General features: G+C 43.9%; 1 protein-coding gene across 2 annotated transcripts in view; it reads left to right on the plus strand.

Moving 5' to 3' along the window:
• The window catches only part of GFM2 (GTP dependent ribosome recycling factor mitochondrial 2), a 336,627-nt gene that overhangs the window by 52,739 nt on the left and 262,719 nt on the right, over window positions 1–21,169 (plus strand). For both annotated transcript variants that reach the window (XM_086960777.1, XM_086960778.1), the window contains 2 exons: window positions 12,489–12,573; window positions 14,592–14,637. In XM_086960777.1, coding sequence (XP_086816903.1) covers window positions 12,489–12,573; window positions 14,592–14,637 — 131 coding nt within the window. The remainder of the gene's footprint in view (window positions 1–12,488; window positions 12,574–14,591; window positions 14,638–21,169) is intronic.

The following is a 21,169-nucleotide window of genomic DNA, read 5'->3' on the forward strand; positions in this document are numbered from 1 at the left end:
CAGTATTAAAGCCTTACTACAAAGACAGACAGGAGACCTGATAGAGGCAGATGCCGGGATTAGAGAGGAAGCAATGTGCTTCATGAGCAGCCTCTATACGGAAGATAAAGACCCCAATGGGGATGATATAGAAACTTGGTTGCTATCGAAAAATCTACCTCAAATGTTAGAACTGGATAAAACATATTTAGAAAGTGAGATAACAGAAGGGGAAATACTAAACCAACTAAAGAGAATGAAACGGGGAAAGGCTGCAGGTTCAGATGGGCTGCCCATTGAGATTGATATGGACAATAAAGATCAGTTATTACCTACACTCAGGGCACTTTTTAACCTCTTATTAATTCACGGCTACTCTGTTCCCCCTTCTTGGGCCGAAGCCACTATAACGCTCATAGTAAAACCTAATAAAGACCCAAAGAGAATAGTCGTATAGACCAATTTCACTTTTAAATACAGATATGAAAATCTACTCCGGAATCTTAGCAACCAGATTTTCGAAGATTATAAAATCCATAATCCATCCTGATCAAAGAGGTTTTATTCCAGGGAGACAGCTAAACGAATTAACATTCCAAGTGATAGGGGCTATAGATTATGCCAACGATAAAGACCTCCCGTTGGCCTTGGTTGCGATAGATGCGGCTAAGGCCTTTGATCAGGTCAACTGGAAGTATTTATGGGCTACTATGTCGGCATTTGGGTTCCCCCTAATTTTTATTAAGGCTTTCAAATCATTGTATCATAGCCCAAAGGCAAAAGTTTTGGTAAACGGAATACTATCTGATTGGTTTGACGTAACTCGAGGCACCAGACAGGGTTGTCCTTTATCCCCTCTTTTGTTTGATGTCTACATGGAGCCTTTTGTTTGCGCAATTAGAGACGACAATATAATTCAACCTTTTAGGCTTGGCAATATGTCATTAAAAACTGCCCTGTATGCAGATGACCTCCTCTTGTATACCTCTAATCACTCAGTAGCAATACCCAGGCTTTTTTCGCTATCAGAAGAATTCAGAAAATTATCAGGCTATCAGATTAATAGGGAGAAAACGGAGATAATGGGCTGGAATAACAACATACATATACAGGGCGAGAAACCAAAAATGCGATACTTGGGAATCTATTTAACTCAAGCGCTAAAGAACATACCATCACTTAGTTGGCAGACGGTTAACCTCATTAAAATGACTATCCTTCCCAAATTGACTTTTCTATATAATTGCATCCCTTTATCATTTTCTTCAAAAGATATTAATATTCTCCAGGGTAAGATTGGATCATTTATATGGGCTTGTAAGTCATCCAGGATAGCATGGAAAAAATTGAGAAGGGGTTTAAAAATTGGAGGTTTAGCCCTTCCTGACTTACCATCATATTGTCATGCCTTTCACTTTAAAAACTTCAGGCTACTTGCGAATACGTTAGACGCATCATCACAGGCCCGCTTGTTTCAGGCTTTACTAAACGATTTACCTTATGACCATGATCATTTTTTATTCAAGTTCGGAGACCAGAATTTTTTTTAAAAAATTTGCCTTAAGATACTTCAGACTGCACTTAAAAACTGGGGGTTTATTCGGAAGGTTTTTAATATTCCTTATTATCATACATACACTCCAATCTGGGACTCCCCAGGTACGCCCTTATGTCTCCAAGATCAGCTCTCACAACCCTTGAAAATAGCTGGACTACAAAAGTGGGGAGACCTATGGGTAGATTCAGGCCTAATGGATTGGAACTCTTTAACACAACTCACAAATGGACACCTGACTAGGTTTAAATATTACCAACTACCTACTTGGTGGTCAAGCCAGAATCCGCAGCGGGAAAAAGATCCAGCTATTCTTGATGCAGTTTGTAGAGGGGGGAAATGGATAAAAGAAGTAGCGTTTTGGTATAAGTTGATAATCAAGGATGACGAGAACAAACTATACTCAGAGGTGATAAAATTATGGGAAAACAGTATAGCTGAACTTCCTGAAGAAGCTAGTAAAATATGGTCAGATTCCTTTTCCCTTTCCCAGAGGTTAATCAAACCAGCCAATTTAAGACGCAATCATTTATTTACAGTTTATAGAGTATATTGGACCCCGGCCAAACTGCACAAGATAACGCAAAACAACTATTACTGTCCCCGATGTAACTACAATGCAGCAGATGATGTCCATATTTTTTTGGACTGTCCAGTAATTCAGGACTATTGGAGAGCGATAGTAGATTTTTTAGGCGAGGTATTGTCAACAACTATTACATGTTCGCCTAGACTTGTTTTTTTCGGCTTACTGAAAGACTATAACATTAATAGTTTGGATACTCAGTTTATTTTTTATGTAGTAGTTATTGCTAGGAGACAAATTTGCATGGAGTGGAAGTCAACAGTTCCCCCCAGATTTGCAGAATGCTTAAAATATATAATGGAAGTATGCAAGATGGACATGGTTGGACGCAACGAGAATACTGAGAATGTCTGGTCTAAACTTGTGGTCTGGTTAAACAAGTAAATGGTCCGATGATTATGCCAGAGGTTGTGTCGGTCCTGTCCTCCCCCTGGCTTAAAGCTTTCCATCATCGGCTATGGGGAGTAGGATAAGGAAAACAACCTACCTCTGGGACATCCCTGTCTGCTATGATACTGTCTCCAGGGCGGACTCGAAAATGTCAGTATAAGAGGCAACAGCAAGACCCATCTAGAGCATACGAAATCTGGTGGCATATATGAGGACAAAAAAAAAAAAGAGCACTTTTAGAAGAAACACATGGTTGGACTGTATCCCTTGCCTTCGCAAACAAGCATTGGCATAGCCAATAGGTCTCGCTTTTGGGACCTTATAAGTATTTAGTTATGCAGCACAATATCGTTGGTGCAACAATATCAACCGCTGTATGGCTAAACACTTATAAGGTCCCAAAGGCGAGACCTATTGGCTATGCCAACATAGCGATATTATTAGAGAGAGAGGCTGAAAAAGAGTGTATGTGTTTTTATGAGTGCAATCGTATTTACAAAAAAATCCATCTCTAAATTGCGTTATGGCAGAGATGAGTAGAAAGGTTCAACATCTCCATCAGGAAGTGTTGTTTGCATTTAAACATACTGACACTGCCTCTGAATCAAACCGAAAGGTACAAATAACAGACGTCTAGTTACTTAAAACCCATGATTTTCACGAAACAGGCAAAGTTAATATGTATGGTAAGTTCCTCTATCTCTATCAGATGTTGGTGTTTAAAACCTAGTGGCACCTCTCTAATCTGTCTTTACCACATCACTACCATCTCAACTCTCCAGGCTTGTGCGTTAAAATCACACACCACATTACCACCCAATGCTGTACAGGAGAACCAACCAACAGTACCACACTAATACTAACACTAGCACCGCCAATCATTTCTTGCGATCCCTCGCTGAAACATTATCACCCTCACAATACAACCCCCAACACTAAAACCCATTATCTCCTTCCACCACCATACTTCCATTGCTCACAGTACTGTTAAACCAATCAATAGCCCCAAACTAGCACCCCAAAGGTTTTGCACTACACTACTATGTAATAGTGTCTCTGCAATTTGAACGCATGCATAAAATTTTTTATTGATGGCACAAAATAAAGACAGAGACCTATTGGCATTGTCCATACTTGTTCATTCAGACATTCATTGAGGTAAGGGAAGTAAGTCACAGTAAGGCTTTATCTACTACTTAATAATGGGTTTCGGGCCTACGGTCTTTGCATATGAAGCTGACACTGAACAGGTACTTTTTGCATCCCGACGTAGAAAGGGAGCTTGATGCAGAGGAAGCGCGAGTGCCCTAGGGGAATATGGCGGCAGCTAGCTGAGCGGCCGCTGCACTCTGGTGAGGCTCCCATACCGACCTCCTGCTCCCGACACCGTGTAGACGTGGAGATGTCCTGACTCAGCTGAGTTTCTTTCTCGATCGACCCTGGGTTTAGCGGGGTGTTTTTTGCAAACTTTGGTGTGTTTTTCCCCCCCCCCCGTTCTGTGTATCGCCGATGCAGTCGGTGGGATGTTGCTACTCCGGGTGTGCATTTGAGGGGCTGGAGAGTTCTGCCCGCGTCTACTGAACGTCTACTGAATGTGTCTGAGCTTGGAAGTTGCTACCCCCGCCGTTACCTCGTTTGTCGCGTTAGAGTGTGGCAGCTCTAGAGCTCCAGAGGGGCCGTAGAGTCTGTGGCCTCCTCCTCCGGGGCATTCGAGGCAGTGTCAGAACTTGTGCTGCTAGTGTGCTCAAGGCTGCTTCAGGCGCTTCGGGCGCTTCAGGTGGGGAGAAGGAGGAGTGTGCTGCCGGACGAGACAGGAGCAGAGACACGATAGAGAAGCCGCTGCTGTACCAAGAGAGAGGAGAATTACAGGGGGATATCTCGGCTCCAGTGTTATCTCAGGTTAGAGTAATCCCCCCACTTAGTGTTCCAAAAAAAGGTAGAAAACATGCTGGGAAGATCCAGAGTGGCACATACTGCATAGACTCCCCTCCTCCCTCCCCCCCCCCTCTTGAGATTGACACAACTGTTAAGACTGCTAAGAGCCAGGGTTCCCCTGTGGGTACCAATAGACACAGTACCTTCACTTTTTTATGCGGTGAGGTTAAGGCAAAGACGCGCAAGCCTATAAAAACTAATCCGGCCCTTACCACTAAAGTAACACCTTCCTTAAGGTTTTATTTTAAAGTTTTGCCGCAAGTCTTGGACTTGGTAAAAGGGGGAGTGAAGGAGGGGGGCCCCTGCAAAGCTGTATCCGTGCGAGTTTTCTCTTTTTCTGGAGCCTCTGATATGGAAGAGCAGACAGGGGCTGATACGCTCCAATCCGAAAGTGGGGTTTCAGATACCATCACTGAGGTAATGTGCGGTGTAACGGAAATGCCGAGATTGCAACAACCAACAGCAGGAGTAACAGTATCTCAGCAGGAGCTTAAGAAGGAAATTACCCTAGAGGCAGGTAACCCCTTGGGGCCCTCCTTGGAGTCTATGATTGCGGCCCTATCTCTGGACATTAAAAGGGGGTTTGAAGTTTCTACAACCAACCAAACGGAAACCAGGAGTTTTTGTGAGTCCCTGGAGAGTAAGATAGGCACGTTAAACTCCAGAACAATAGCATTGGAGGACTCAGTGGCAGGTCTGTCTGCCCATCTAGGTAAGGCAGAATTAGATATAGTCAACCTCAAAAAAGAAGACGTTGCCCTCTCTGAAAGAATGGAAGTATTGGAGAACAACGCTCGGTTCAATAACTTGCGAATCCTTAATTTGCCAGAGTGGAGTGAGGGAACCAATATCAAAAAGTACGTAATTACCCTCCTAAAAGAAGCGCTAAATCTGGATCAATCCATAGAAGACCTGGGAACGGACATCCAAAGAATACATAGGGATCCTTTTAGAAGGAATCCACAGAGGTCTAAACTAGGAAGATCCTTGTCAACTTCCACACATATTCTTTAAAAGACCAGATTCTTGATCAGGCATTAAAACATAAGACTCTGAGCGCTAAAGGTTTCCCTTTTCAGATAAGATCAGACCTGTCCAGGGCAACCCTGGACAGATAGTGGGAGCTGGGCAGGAGATTGGAGGCCTTTAGGAAGCTTGGGGCGGTTGCACAGCTTAAGTTTCCAGCTGCCCTTAAAATTATGTATAACAACAAAATGTACAATGTTAGATCTGTGTTGGCTGGTGATGAGTTACTGTCGGCCTTGTCAGACCTAGGTAGAGAGGAAGGCCTGTCAGGGTTGACCTAAGTTTAGTTTAGGCTCTGGTTTAGTTGTTGGTAACTCTACTACTCTTTTTGCTCTTATGTCACTCTGCGTTTTTTTCTCACATATTAACTCTTTGAAATCAAGAGGAAAAAAAAATGGGGGTTTAAGAGCAGGCCTGTAATTGCCATCCGATAAATTAAAAATAAATACATTTTTCACTTTTAAATCTGGCATTTCTTCTTCTTCTATCTATTTTTCTTGCTTTTTAGGAGTAGGGGTTATCGGGAGCCTACAGGGTGCAACTCACTGGACTTAGCCGGATAGTTGGGGCAAGGGTTCCCCAGGGGGGGGGGGGGGGCAGGGTTGGGTGTAGGGCACAGGGGTGGGTTTTGCAGGGTAACATTTTTTTAAAAAAAATCCTCGCTCTCTCCTAAACAATTCTTTCTACAAATACACCTATTTTACAATCAATGTTAGATTTGATATGTCTATGGGGGCTTTGAGCCAGTGTGCACGATGTGAGAGAGGCTATTCTTTCTATGAGTAGTTTGCAGGTACTCTCCTGGAACGTCAATGGCCTGCGCACTAGACCCAGAAAGGATAAGATTTTGCAATATCTCCGAGATTCTAGTGCGCAGGTCATTGTGCTTCAGGCGACACATTTATTGGAATCAGAGATGCTTTTACTGGCTCCGAATAATAAATGGATAGACTTTAAAGTCTCCACAACTCAGACTATGAACATCAGGGGGGTTGCGATACTCCTTAAGAGATCGGTTAAGGCTCACCTTATTTTAAAACTAGTGGACCCAGGTGGCAGATGGGTCATAGTGACTGTTGATATTTCCGGTGCTCAGATTTCCATTGTGGGATATTATGGCCCAAATCAGGACAACCCTTCTGTCCTTAAATCTATTTTTTCTCACTTATTATTGTTTCCAGAACCAGTTATTTTGGCGGGTGACTTTAATACAGTTTTAGACCCCTATCTTGATAAATCATCCAATAGTCGTGCTTTAGTCCCTTCTAAAACTAGGACCTTTTTGTTGGATGCTATGAAGCAATTTTCCTATTTTGATATTTGGAGGTTAAGGTCAGGGCAAAATTTAGGATTTTCATTTTGCAATTACAAATACAGGCATCAGTCAAGGATTGATTTTATTTTCGTTAGCCAGGCATTGAAATGTATAGTTAAAAACATCTTATATCTTCCTTCTCATCTATCGGATCATTCAGCAGTTTGGCTGGAGCTGGAGGGTCATGGCTAGGGAAATTGGTCCTGTTTTGACTGTTCTTTTTAATCAAATACTTCAGGAGGGAGTAGCCCCCCCAGTCTCATGGGACAATGCATCTATAACCTTGATTCTTAAACCTGGCAAGGCTGCCTCCAATTGCGGGTCCTATAGACCAATATCTATACTTAATGCCGATTATAAACTGTTTTCTTCCATTATGGCCAAAAGACTGGGGCTGGTGGCAGGTGACATCTTGCACCAGGACCAGAGAGGCTTTGTGAAGGGTCGGCAACAAAGTGACTTGACATATGATTTCATTGGCGGTATTGATGTCGCTTCCGCCAAATCACTCCCTTTGGCCGTTCTGACCCTTGATGCTACCAAGGCCTTCGACAGGGTTAATTGGTTGTACCTGTTGGAGGTCTTGGATAAGTTTAATATCGTAGAAAAATTCTGTCTAGGAAAAGGGTTGTTAAATCAAAATCCTCCTGCTTGTCTCCTGGTGAATGGCACCCTATCATACCCGCTGAAAATTACGAGGGGCACGCGTCTCCTCTCCTATGTAATCTATACATCGAACCTTTTGCCCAACTACTGCGGGATGATCTTAACATCAAGCCTTTTAGGTATGGAGAGTGGGAGAGGAAGGTAGCCCTCTACACAGATGATATTTTGATTTTCTCCTCTGAATTGCATACAACCCTCCCCTTGGTTTTTAAGTTGGCCCAAGATTTTGGAGAGGTCTCTGGGTATGAGATCAATGCATCTAAAACAGAAAATCATGGCTTGGAATATGGGGGAGATTCAATCGAAAGTACAGCTTAGCCCTAAGATGAGGTATCTTGGAATTAACGTCTTACAAGATATCTCCAAAATAGTTGAAAACAATCTCACAGCTGTGGCGAAGGAGTGCAGGAAACTTATGCGTGCCTGGTCATTATTACCCCTGTCTGTTTTGGGTAGAGTAAATCTGGTAAAAATGTCAATCCTGCCTAGAATTACGTTTCTTTTTAACACTATACCCCTCCACTTTGAGACTGTGCCACTGCTTAAGCTACAGAGCGATATTAACTCATTCTTTAGGGCTTACCACGCACCCAGGATCGCCTGGAAGAAGTTAAGGTGGCGTAGAGAGAAGGGAGGCCTAGCTGCTCCGGATCTTCAGTTGTATGAATGGGGTTTTCAATTCTCCCATTTACGCATGCTACTGAACATCCCTACTAATGTTGGGGCAGGGTGTATGTTTCAAGCTATGCTCACTGGAGCCATGTTATCACAGGAGGGCTTTTTGTTTAAATTTGGAGATTCAAAATTCTTCAAAAAAATCAAACTTAAGGTTTTACAGGGTCTAGCTACAACTTGGGCTAAGTTGAGAAGCACTGTAGCATTAGGATATTTTTCCAGCATGGCTCCATTGTGGGATACACCAGGAGGCCCAGGATGGCTTAAAGATAGATTAACTCTGCCCCTTAGGGAAGCTGGGGTGGAAGTTTGGGGGGATCTGTTTGTGGAAGGAACCCTTATTTCGTGGGAATCCCTTAGGGAGAGGGTTGGTACCGGCCTCTCTAGGTTAAAATCGGTTAATCGGTGGCTGGAGTAAGAGATTACCTGGCTGATATATTACTGCCATTATTAGATCCCACTGATGCTATGCATCTAGATATCCCCACTGCCCAGGAAGAAAACCTTGCTGCGAATAGAAATATGAAACTGGCCAAGACCACTGGTAATGATGGGCTTTCCGCTGAATGTTATCCCTGGTATGCGGACCAAGTGGCCAATACACTATTAGTTTTATATTGGGAGGCCCTCTAGTGGGAAATCCACTCAAATACAATGCGAGAAGTTCTAATAATAATGATACAAATGCTGGATAAAGACCCTCTTGGAGGCTTCTGCCTATCGCCCAGTATCGTTATTGAATGTTGATGTCAAAATCTTTAGTACAATTCTTGCGACATGCTTGCTCCCTCATCTTCCAACCCTATTCCACCCAGATCAGTCGGGGTTTATACCTCAGCAGACTACCCTCTATAACAGTAAGCTTCTTTCACTTCTATTCCATGCCCCTCAGGTGCAACAGACCCCTGTTGCCTTAGCCCTCTTAGACATTGAGAAGACATCTGATTCCTTAGACTGATCCTGTTTGTGGCAGGTACTTAAGAAGATGGGCATTGGCCCCAACTTCATTCATTGGATCCAACTACTATATTTATCTCCAGCGCCAGAGTAAGGGTCGGGAGGGAGGTAAAGATGTTCACGGTCACAATGGAATCAATAGAGTAAAGAGTTTGCGCAGTTCTGTACCCCACGGGGCTCACAACGAGAGGGAACACCCATGTGGTTTCCCTCCACGCTGATAATTACCTGGTATTTTTGACCCAGCCAGAATACTCTCTTCCGATACTTCTTGAGTCAATGCGTGAATATAGCAAGCTGTCTGGCCTCAAAGTTAATCGCACAAAATCTACTCTGTTCCCACTGTATCACCTGACAAATATACCATTGGGAGCACTTCCTGTGACGGGACATCCTTGGGAATCTGAAAGTGTGAAATACATGGGGATCAGGCTGGCCCATACCCCTAATTCTTCTTAGATCTGAACCTCAGGAGAGTAATCTAAGGTCTGCGGTCCTCTTTTCGTTTTTGGAAAGAACCCCCACTCTCCTTAATGGGTAGATTTGTAATCACCAACACTACTTAAAAACCCTTGACAGTCTTACGGTGGAACTCCTTTGGGCCAACAAATGGAAACGTGTCGGTTTCCCTACTCTCAAACGTACCTGGGGTCTTGAGATCCCCCTACCTACTGAACTATGAGGCTGTGCATCTCCAGCACACAGTTCCCTGGTTAAACCCAGGGTATAATTGGGGGAAAAACTGCTTCAGGACTCATATGGGGACAAACCTCTTCCCTTTCTTTTGATGGGGTTTCAAGGATGCTACCAAGCATGCCATTCCCAGTGCGCTTGGTCTGCAAGGTTTGGGAGGAAGCAGTTACGAGGGTACTGTTTAGAGCACCGTACACCCAGGATATGTCAATATCGTCCCTCCAACCATTTAAAAAAAAGCAGAACTCATGTCTGTCCAAAAATGGAAAGATGGAGGCTGTAACTCTCTAGCAGACGTTTATCCTGCAGGACGATACATTACACATGATGGCGCTGCAATATCCTTTGCCTCAAAAGGGCCAATTCCTGCATTACGCCAAGATCTCGGAGACTGCCCGGGACGTTTGGCTGTCATTTCCAGATGCATTGAATCTTTCTGACACCCTAGTGACAATGTTAAACATGGCACGGGGTGAAGATTAATATCTAACATGTACATTGCCCTCAGGGCAGATATCCCCAATCCCACACTTCCAATTCAGGCCAAATAGGAGGAAACAATGGATGACTTCATGTCCTCGAAAGACTGAATAAACGTTCATGAAGGCGTACAATTAGTTAGCCCCATTGCTAGATTTTAATTAATACAATATAATTATACTCATCAAACCTATCTCTCCCCTAAAAGCCTGCATTCAATCTACACACAGGTAGTGATAATTGCCCAGGCTGCGGGCAAAAGGAGGCAAATTTTATACAGATGGTCTGGTCCTGCCCCTCCCTGATGCCCTACTGGAAGGCTATTGTGAACGAAGTCAATAGAGCCATCCGGTGGAGCATTCCACTCAAAATGAAACAAATATTATTGGTCCTAATCCCTTCTCCCTCCTGGAAGAAACTCAATAGAAAACTTATCCTACTCTGTCTCTTGCTTTCTAAGTGCCGAATTGCGGTTCAGTGGCTGAGCTCGGATCACACGAAACACACAGACTACCTTAGAGACTTTACTGAATGGAATGGGCGACAACTGAAGAGATTCATCTGAAGCATGTCCCTAGGAATAACAGACTGGGGGATGACCTACAGGCATGGGCAGCCATGCTCTCTGACCTTAAAGATCCCACATGGGACACACAGGTGGAAATAAGTCCAGTAATAATAGACGAGGCGGGTAGGGCCACCTAAGATACATCTAATTCATGCATTTTCGATTTTCTGAAATCATACAGCATCTTCTGCCCTGCAAGATAAAGAGAACTTTTGGTTAAAGCAGAGTAAAGTAAAATTAATATTTCCTGTCATCCATGTTTTGTACCTCTGGATCCTTTTATTATAAATCACTTTGTTTAAGAATATGCAAGTACATAGCTGTGTCCGGTTCATGTAAGTTGACCTGTCCTTGGGAATATTGACCGCCCAATGAACCCTCCGCCCCATCTCCCTATAATTATCATATCTCTCCTATATGTTCCGCCCTACAATAGGTGCACTTAAATTGACCCAGCAGACTCAACTACTGTTCAGAGGACCATTCGTGGTAATTTACTAGTGATAAAAATTCAACACTACCTACTCTATTTAAATAGGACCTCTAGATAGGACCTCAGCCGGGGAACTAACACTGCCATAATTCCGGCATATGTGGAGTCCTGACAAATTAAACACCTTCCCCCTCCACTTTTTGGCCAACCTATCATATGTCTTCTTTGATTGTATATTGCTTTTTGAGTTAGTTATTTTCCCACAACATAAACTATTTGGTCTCCTTTCACTTTAACATGTGTTATTGCACTCTTTGTCTGCTGGTGTGCTGATTCCTGCTGAGGATCTTTCACAATAATAATCTGTATTGCCCTATCATGGACCTTCCGAACTCTAGAACAAGCACTTGAGGTTCCAATTTGCCATAACATTTAGCCTCATGTTTTTCAAGTGCATTAACCACGTGTTTCCACCTAATTACCTTGGAGAATCTCATATTCTCCACATTTTGAGTGTAGTAAGGGAGCATACTACTATGGTAATTCTTATGAGTCCTCGTGGAACTTTTTCTCAGGCCCTTTAGTTCAACAGTTGTGCAGTACTTCAACTTGGTGGGGGGGCAAATGGCTGTGGTTTCCTCTTGGGCAGTACATGTGTTCTCTTGGTGGCTGACAGTTTGGTTTCCTTGATCACCTATCACTGTTTGCAAGTCATACCTGATGAGAGTAAAGTCTAAATTAACCTAGCCAGGATTACCTGAGTGCTTAGCACGTTTATTAGTGCATATCTTTGCAGCATTTGAAAGAATCAGTTTAATTGTGTGAATTTACTAGTGTCACAATCTACTCTGCTGAGAAACAATTTTCTGCATGGAACCCATGCCCGGTTAGGAAATCTGCTGTGTTGGTCAGCTTTAGAACGTAAATTAAATATGATATAATCACCAAATATGCCTCCCGTGATTAAGGTAAAGTATTGATTCCTCTTTGCACATTAATATATTTTTTTCTTGAGTGAATACCGAAATTTCGATGTAGGAAACTTCCGTCAATTGAGTTATGGTTGCCCAAACAAAGTAAATATCATGAGCCACGATTTTGTTGGCATAATACTACTTTTTATACGTGTAAAACCAGTATCTTTGCCAGGTTCAACATTTATCTTTTAACTGATATTAACTGCTACAAATTAATTTCAAAGCAGATTCTCATACATTACTTTTATTGTAGTGTAAACAGTGCTGGAACATGAGAGACCCCTGGTTAAAAAGACTGCGCACTCAAGCACCTCATCAGCATTCCGGCGTGGTTCCAGGTAATGTTTTAGTAACAGTTTTGGCAGTGTGCTGACTTCGTTAAACTAGAGGCAAGTGGTATTTCAATTCACCTCTTCCTTCTCCACAAACACGTTTATTCATTATCACCGTGCATCATGTCTCAGCACATATTGGTGTAAGTATTTCATGGTGAATTTTTCAATGAAATTCGTGCTCCTAAAAAATTCAAAAAAGCTTTCTCTGACATTTTTGTAACATAAATAGTGCTTCAGGAAAGAGACCAGCTGAACGTCTGATCCATAAACAGAAAATGTGCGAGAATGTGATAGGAGTGAACAGACACATTAAAGACCTCTACTTTCTTTTTTCCAATTTGTGCAATTTTTTGGCGTGTCGTGAAGAGGAAAAGACACTAATTGTCTGTAGTTATCCAGTTTCAGCGATTGATCCATTTGTTAAGCAGCTTACAATTTGAATAGTTAGCATTGCAGATACTGCGCCAAAGGGCTAAAATGGTTCATGAGATCTAGAGCTAGGTATTCATAGCCCTCCATAACGATTGTTGTAGATTTCCAGTAGTCCTCTTTATCAATCCTCAAGAAATGTAAATCCTTCACAAACGTGGATGTTAACCTGCAGGGGCAGACCCTTGACTTAACGTATCTGTAGTTGACAGAAAAGGAGGAAGTGCTAACTCTCTGTATGAGGTAACAGACGCCAGTCCACGCTGCTTCGATCAGCCACACGTTTTTTTCAAAACAGATTACCGACATTTCAAAATTTTCCATAACACATTTGGAAAACTATATCCAAACCATCTAGTATTCAATCGGCAGCAGAGCTGTGCTACACTTTTATCTCAGTTTTTGAATTACAACCGACCAGTACTCACAGTGCGATATATATGAATGAATCGACTTGGCAACATCAAACGTGACTGATTTTATAATAGACCGAACGTTAGATTACGCCGCTTTTTTCAACAACGCAGCTTCCAAAACAGTTTTTTATCTTTAGCGAGAGGATAATTCTACCCGCCCTGGATCTAGCTACGCTGCACTGATTTACAACGCGGCTTCTAATTCAGCATATGAAAAAGCCTCTAAGCTTATTCTTACCCACCACGCATAAACACTGACATTATTGTCCGTACAAGGAGAGTGGTCAGAGTTTACGCAATTATTCCACAAGTATTCTGTATTACTCCATACAGACATTATTGTCCAACATAAGGAATTCTAACAACATAAGGAGCACTTATACTATGGACCAGCTGTACCTCAGATAAAGAAAACCTCTGTCGAGTCTTTGACCGTACCTACCTGGACTAATCTTTTCCACATTATCCGAAAATACGATATATGTAACAAGATGGTAGTGTCCTGAGGAAGACACTTTCGATGTGTCGAAACGCGTAGATGGAACCATCTCTTTATTGTATCACTCGACTATATAAACAAACAATATGTATTTGCTATATATTAACTGAAAGAACTCTTTTATATTGTCTTTTAAATTAATATGTCAATTAATTTTTTCATGATGTTTTTATACAACTTATTAAATTGAAATTTCTGTGCTAATTTCAGTGCTTTATTACTCACTACTTATTATTATTAATTTGTTGTCTGATACTTTGCCAGTGTGTATGTGTTGCCTGGGTGCTTGATTTCTTATAAGGAAGTGCTAACGTGGTCATTGGGAAATTTAAGAGCAAGACAGTGGATTGCAGAACGGACCGGCGCAAGGCCTTAGCCTGTATTCTTTTGACAACTGAGCTTAAGATGGATGTGAGCACTGCGCTCTTACCTGTCCACCAACACAACACTTTCTTCTGCAAACTTTGAGGCCTACTGAGCAAGGCACCAGTAACTAGGCTGCTCAGTTTTCAACAAGATCCTACATTCCAGATAAAGACAGCAACAACCATATTTCCCTAATTTGAAACCTGCATGCATTTTGAATGTTCAATGTAGTGTTCTTCAGTATGCCCAGCAGAATGCATTTTACTGTGGCTTTTAATTCGAAGTCTAAAATATGTTCTTAACTTTAACAGGTGAAGTCAAATCTCTTCGCTCCATCGCCATCCCTCCTCTATCCAAGTAAGGACATGTTTTAATATATTTTTTTATGTTTTCATTCATTTACTTATATTAGGCTGGGCACATCTGCGAAAGTTGTCTCCATGACATGTTTGCACTTGTGCAAAGGCAAGCGGGGGATATGTAACAAAGTTAATCTGCAACCAAATAAAAGGAGTTTGCATGCTATGCATTTGTACTTAAGTGGCTGCTGCGTTTTGCCTGGTAACGTACCTGAGGTGGTTAATGCAGAGAACTTTTTATATACTAATGGTCTCATGGCTTGAATCCAAGAATGTATGTGAAGGTTAGAGACTATCTCTATCCATACACAACATGTGAAAAGGATATGGGTGACAAATTGTTTCCTCGATAGGAAAAGCCAGTATTTCCTTTGTACTATATTTTCCTTGAGCAATATTTCTTAACTCATCTACATTTGGAACTCAAACCATGATTAATTTTCCTAATTCAGTTCTATTCAATTCTTTATTCATGATTTGGAACTCAAGAGGTCCACGAAAAAATTGAAGCAATACAATGCATAAAATACAGTAACATTATATCTTAAAAGTTAGGAGAATAGATAAAGAGAAAGTTCTGAAATACTGAACTTAAGAGCAAATGACTCCGTAATAAATATCTAAGGAGGTTCTCCACCCAACATAGCAGCAGAAATTATGTTGAATAGGAACATAAAACTATTAAAACATTCAAGGATGTTGTGGCCAAAATCGATTCAGAGAAACCTCAAATAGTAAACTTATATGTAAATTACTCCATAACTTCCAAAGAAGTTCAACCCTGACATAGCAGCAGACATGATGATGAGAAATTTGTAAAGCGCAACAAATACCCTGGGGTGTCTAGGCGCTGCCTTTGATAAATAGAGGTCCGAGCAGAACAATGGGGTGGAATTATGCTGTAAACAGCCATGTTTTTAGGTCCTTTCTAAATTTAAGGAGGTTGGATTCTTTCTTCAATAAGGTGGGCAAGGAGTTCCATAGGCTGGCAGTTGTAGCCGAGAAACTTTTTCCTCCCCCATCTAACCTTGTTAACTCTTGAGACAATTACATTTCTCAGTTCGGCAGGTCTAAGGGATCTAGTTGGAATGTATGGCTTAAAAACATTCTTCAGTTGTGTGGGCCCCATATTGTTAAGAGATTTGAAAGCAATACATAATGATTTAAATTTAATACTCTTGGCCACATGTAGCCAGTGGAGCTGGTGTGTAAACAAAACTCCTAGACAATTAATAGTGCATAAAATTAATATCACATTTGTGTCCAAATTAGTCAATGTAAGGCTAATAATATGTATATAATAAACTAAACAATAAATGTAAAAAAGAATTGTACGGTTTTATTCATTAGAACTTATTCATATCATTAAAAACACATAATGTAAATACACAATGAATTTCACATGCATATATAAAAAACACAATATATTGTTTATAAAAACAAGCAATTTTCTAATACTGTGGCAAGATCGAAATAATATTTCTGCTTTTCATTTTTCGAAGCGCGTTTCGGCATATGTCACGCCTTCATCAGGAAAAAGATGAAGAAAAGCCACGTGTCCCACAATTAAAAAACAATACCCTGTGTATGATTAATCTTACAATATATACATAAGCCATTACATTTGGTTGACTAGACACAATTCTATATAGTAAAAGGGAATGCCTTCTAGATTTTAACAGACTGGTATCACAGCTTTAGTTATAATTAATTACAAAAGACTGTACATTGTTCTCAAACGGTAAAGAGTTATATTAAAAAAAAAAGATACATAGCAACCAAATGCCTGATGAAACTGACCTGGAAAGGACTATACAATGGTCTGTGGGCATTTCACAACCAAAATTCCATAATAGAACTTGTCACATAGAAGATAACTACAGAATAGAGGGTATAGATGGGAAACACCCAAATGGCCCAAAGTCGCTGGGATAGAAGGAGGAGACCCATAAGTGCCAAAAGAGATTGTTTTTAAGAAACTACCTGACGTTCTGCTCGGAATCGCTTGGAACAAAAGGTGGACACTGTCACAGTTGGATAGTGTTAGAACCGGCTGTCTCTAGTTGGCAGAGGTATGCACTTCTGACAAATAGGGACACTCCTTTTCTAGTCAGGGCAAGGGGATCACACCCTTCGATAACCCCTGCTCACCCCCTCGGTAGCTTGGCAGAGCAGTACAGGCTTATCTCAGAGGCTGTGCGTTAAGCAATTATGACCACATACAGTAACACAGTGAATACACTACAAATGGACACGACACCGTAGTATTATAAAAATAAGTATTTTTATATAAGGCTTAGCACAAGACCAAATAACGGCAAAACTGTACACAATCGGAATAAATACGTTTAGGAAGGAAAAAGGATAGTTCAAAGGTAGTTTCTTCTTTAGCACAAAAGTCTTTAGTATCAAGCAAATCTTCTTCTGGGAAACACAGTTCTTAGCAACAGGGTAACTCACACGGGAGCTACACAACGTCGAGGCAAAGATAATCCACAGGTTCGGCGTCGACCGCGAGGAGCGCTGCGTCGGGCCTGGAGTCACACGGACCCCCAACAACACAGTACCTTTAGGAAAATGAAGCACACGATGATCAGCGGCGTCGAGCACTCCGGCGTCGCGTCTTCGGTGTCGATCAGGCCTCAGCAGGCGTTGTCGATGATGCAGTTGCACAGAGTGAGCAGCCCTCACGGCGTCGAAGGGCACACGGTTGATGCGATCAGCAGCGGTGCAGACACGAGGTCCTCTGGAGCTAGAGCCGTACTCCCACTCACTGGCGTTGCTGCTGGCGTCGGTCGGGCCCAGCGTCCGGTCGTCGTGATTGCTGTTCCTTTCAGAGGTGCTGGATTCTCACTTCCAGCAAGATAGCACTTTTAGCAGATGAAGTCCTTTAGCCCTGTGACTTCAGCAGGAGACTGGCACTCTTCCAGTCCTTGGAGATTTTCTTAGCAAGCGTGAGAGTACACACACAGTTCCTCTCTCCTGGTTCCTTGGCAAAAATAAAGAAGCACTGCAGGATTCCCCCAACACCAGCACACTGGCAGAAGGGGTAGGCAGTCCTTTAGATCAGCAGGCTTCTTGTCCTTGGTTACAGGGTTCCTTGTCAGAAGTGATCTGATTTCCTAGTTCAGGGGTCCTTCTCTTATACCCCTTTTCGTCTTTGATCCCTTTGTCTATGCCGGGGATTTCCCAACATCCTGGGTCTGTGGTGGGTGGAGCTAGGCAGTAGCACCTGGCCTATTCGGGTCCTCAGACGCCCCGCAGGAGGTGGAGCCAGCATTGATACTGGCCGGAGCAGAGCTATCGCCCTCCTGGCAGGAGGTGGGGCTAGGATCGTCCATGGCAGGTACAGAGCCATCAGTCGCTTGGCAGGAGGTGGAGCCAGCATTGTATCAGGCAAGGCAGGCTATCAACAACTACTCTCCCCCTACTCTCAACTTAATGTCCCACTCATCCCACACTGACTCATCCAGACCTCTTGGAGCCACCCAGCTCCTGTCACACACACACAAGACCAGCAGAGACCAGATATGGTTAGACAAGAAAATAGATACTTTCTAAAAGTACTATTTTCGAACCCAGAGTCCAAAAACCATCCACACCAACGGATGCGTAATTAAACCCCGAGTTCAGGGATACCAAACTCGATATTGCACCGTACTCCCCGAGCCAGCTAGGATCATAGCATTAATAATCCCGGCGGCCCATTCTAAGCAATGGAGAGCAGGCTACCTCGCAATAGTGAAGCACGAAGATGGCGGCACTTCACTATCAGGACATGCCAACTTGGTCAGGCTTGTCCTACCTTACACTTACAACGCACCCTGCCCACGGCCTACCATAGGGGTGACTAACATGAAGGTAAGGGAAGGTTGGGGCTGGCAAGTAGGTATACCTGCGCAGCCTGCGTGACAGTACAAGACTGCACGTGGGTCTCGCAATGACCGACCCGTAGACATTCTTTTACGAGGCCGCTCCTGTGGGTGGCACAACACGTGCTGCAAGCCCACGAGCGGCATTTGCATTTACAAGCCCCGGCACTCCTGGTGCACTAGACTAGGGACTGACAGTAAACCAAATAAGCCAAACATGGATACAATAGACACATCAATTTAACATCGGGAGCACTTGCGCTATGGCACTGATCAGCAGTGACACGGCGCCCAAAGCATATACCAGCAAAACATCGTAAAACAGTAGAGGCAAACAGAAAAAATGGAGGAGAGACTCAAGCCAATGATGTCAGGTCTAACACGTGTCCCCTCCAGCTGAAATGTGGGGAGAACTACCCTTAACCTAGGGAGTCCTCATCACTAAGGCGGAAAAATCTGGACAGACCATCAGCATTGGCGTGCTCTGTACCAGGGCGGTGTTCCACCGTAAAGTCCATCCCCTGTAGAGAAATGGACCACCTCAACAGTTTCAGATTTTCACCCCTCATGTGCATCAACCATCTGAGGGGCCTGTGGTCTGTCTGAACCCGGAAGTGAGTCCCAAACAGGTAGGGTCTTAGCTTCTTCAGCGCCCAGACCACAGCAAATGCTTCTCTCTCTATCGCACTCCACCTTGTTTCCCTGGGAAGTAACCTCCTACTGATGAAGGCTACAGGCAAGTCTCGGCCCTCTTCATTCACCTGAGCTAGAACAGCCCCCACGCCATGCTCTGAAGCGTCCGTCTGAACAATGAATTCTCTCGAAAAGTCGGGTTCCTGGAGTATAGGTGCTGTGCACATTGCAGCTTTCAGGGTGTCAAAGGCCGTTTGACAGGCATCAGTCCAGATCACGTTTCGTGGCTGCTTCCTGGAAGTCAGCGAAGTCAAGGGGTGCACGATGTTGCCGTAATCCTTGACAAACCTCCTGTAATAACCCGTGAGTCCTAAGAAGGCTCTCACCTGCGTTTGGGTTTTGGGCGGTGCCCAAGCCAGGATGGTATCAATCTTGGGTTGCAGGGGGGCAACCTTGCCGCTCCCTACTTGGTGCCCCAAGTACACCACAGAACCCTGCCCAATCTGGCACTTACTGGCTTTGATGGTGAGGCCTGCTCCGCGCAGGGCCAACAACACTTCCTGGAGGTGGCGCAAGTGTTCCTCCCAGCTGGCGCTGAACACTGCGATGTCGTCCAGGTAGGCGGCACTGAAGTCCTCCAGTCCAGCCAAGACCTGGTTGACCAACCTCTGGAAGGTGGCAGGGGCATTGTTCATCCCAAAGGGCATCACCCGGAACTGGTATAGCCCATCTGGTGTGGAGAATGCTGACCTCTCTTTTGCCCCATCAGTCAAGGCGATCTGCCAGTACCCAGACGTTAAATCAAACGTACTAAGGTACCGGGCAGCCCCCAACCGATCGATGAGCTCATCAGCTCTGGGGCTGGGGTGCGCGTCAGTCTTCGTGACCGAATTGAGTCCTCGGTAATCCACGCAGAACCGGAGTTCTGGTGAAGCACCAGGCGCCGCAGCCTTCGGGACCAAGACCACTGGGCTGGCCCAAGGACTGCTAGAGGACTCAATCACCCCTAACGCGAACATTTTAGAGACCTCCTCCTTAATGTACGCTCGGACCTTGTCAGTCACCCTGTAAGCCTTGTGCTTCACAGGAGGGCTGTCTCCGGTGTCAACGTCATGGACACACCAATGCGTGACACCCGGAACCAAGGAAAACAGATCCGGGAATTGTCCCAACAGTTGGCGACAATCCTGTTTCTGTTCAAGGGTCAGTGTGTCAGAGAGGACCACACCATCCACCGACCCGTCTTGCTCTTTAGCACACAGGAGGTCAGGAAGAGGCTCACTCTCCTCCTCCGTTCCATCATCTGTAGCTAGGAGCATGCCCACTTCGGACCTTTCTAAGTGGGGCTTCAAACGGTTGACATGCACGACCCGCAAGGGGTTCCTGGGAGATTTCAAGTCCACCAAGTAGGTGACATCGCTCTTCTTCTCCACAACCTTAAACGGTCCAGTCCACCTGTCCTTGAGCGCACAAGGTTCCACAGGGGACATGACCCACACTTCCTGACCAGGCTGAAGCTCTACCAGAGTGGCATTCCGGTCGTACCAACGCTTCATCTCCTCCTGGCTGGCCTCCAGATTTGCCTGAGCAAGTTCTCTGAAGCGCCGAGTCTGGTTCCGAAAGGCCAGCATGTAGCTGTATACATCCTGGGGAGGTTTCCTGGGAGATTGCTCCCAGCCTTCCTTGACCAGACTCAGAGGTAATCTTTCCGGGTGACCGTATAAGAGCTCAAAGGGGCTGAACCCTAGAGACTTCTGCGGCACCTCACGGTAAGCAAACAACAGGCATGGCAAGAGGACGTCCCATTTCCGCCTCATTGGTTCTTCAAGACCCATAATCATGCCTTTCAGGGTCCGGTTGAATCTCTCAACCAGCCCATTTCCTTGAGGGTGGTAAGGAGTGGTGAACCTGTAGGTTACCCCACACTCCTTCCACAGAGACTTCATATAGTTCGAAATGAAGTTGGTGCCTCGGTCGGACACCACCTCTCTGGGGAACCCCATTCGGGAGAAAACACCCATTAGT

Source organism: Lissotriton vulgaris, chromosome 3_1 (assembly GCF_964263255.1).
Source record: "Lissotriton vulgaris chromosome 3_1, aLisVul1.2, whole genome shotgun sequence".
In the NCBI taxonomy this organism is placed as follows: domain Eukaryota; kingdom Metazoa; phylum Chordata; class Amphibia; order Caudata; family Salamandridae; genus Lissotriton; species Lissotriton vulgaris.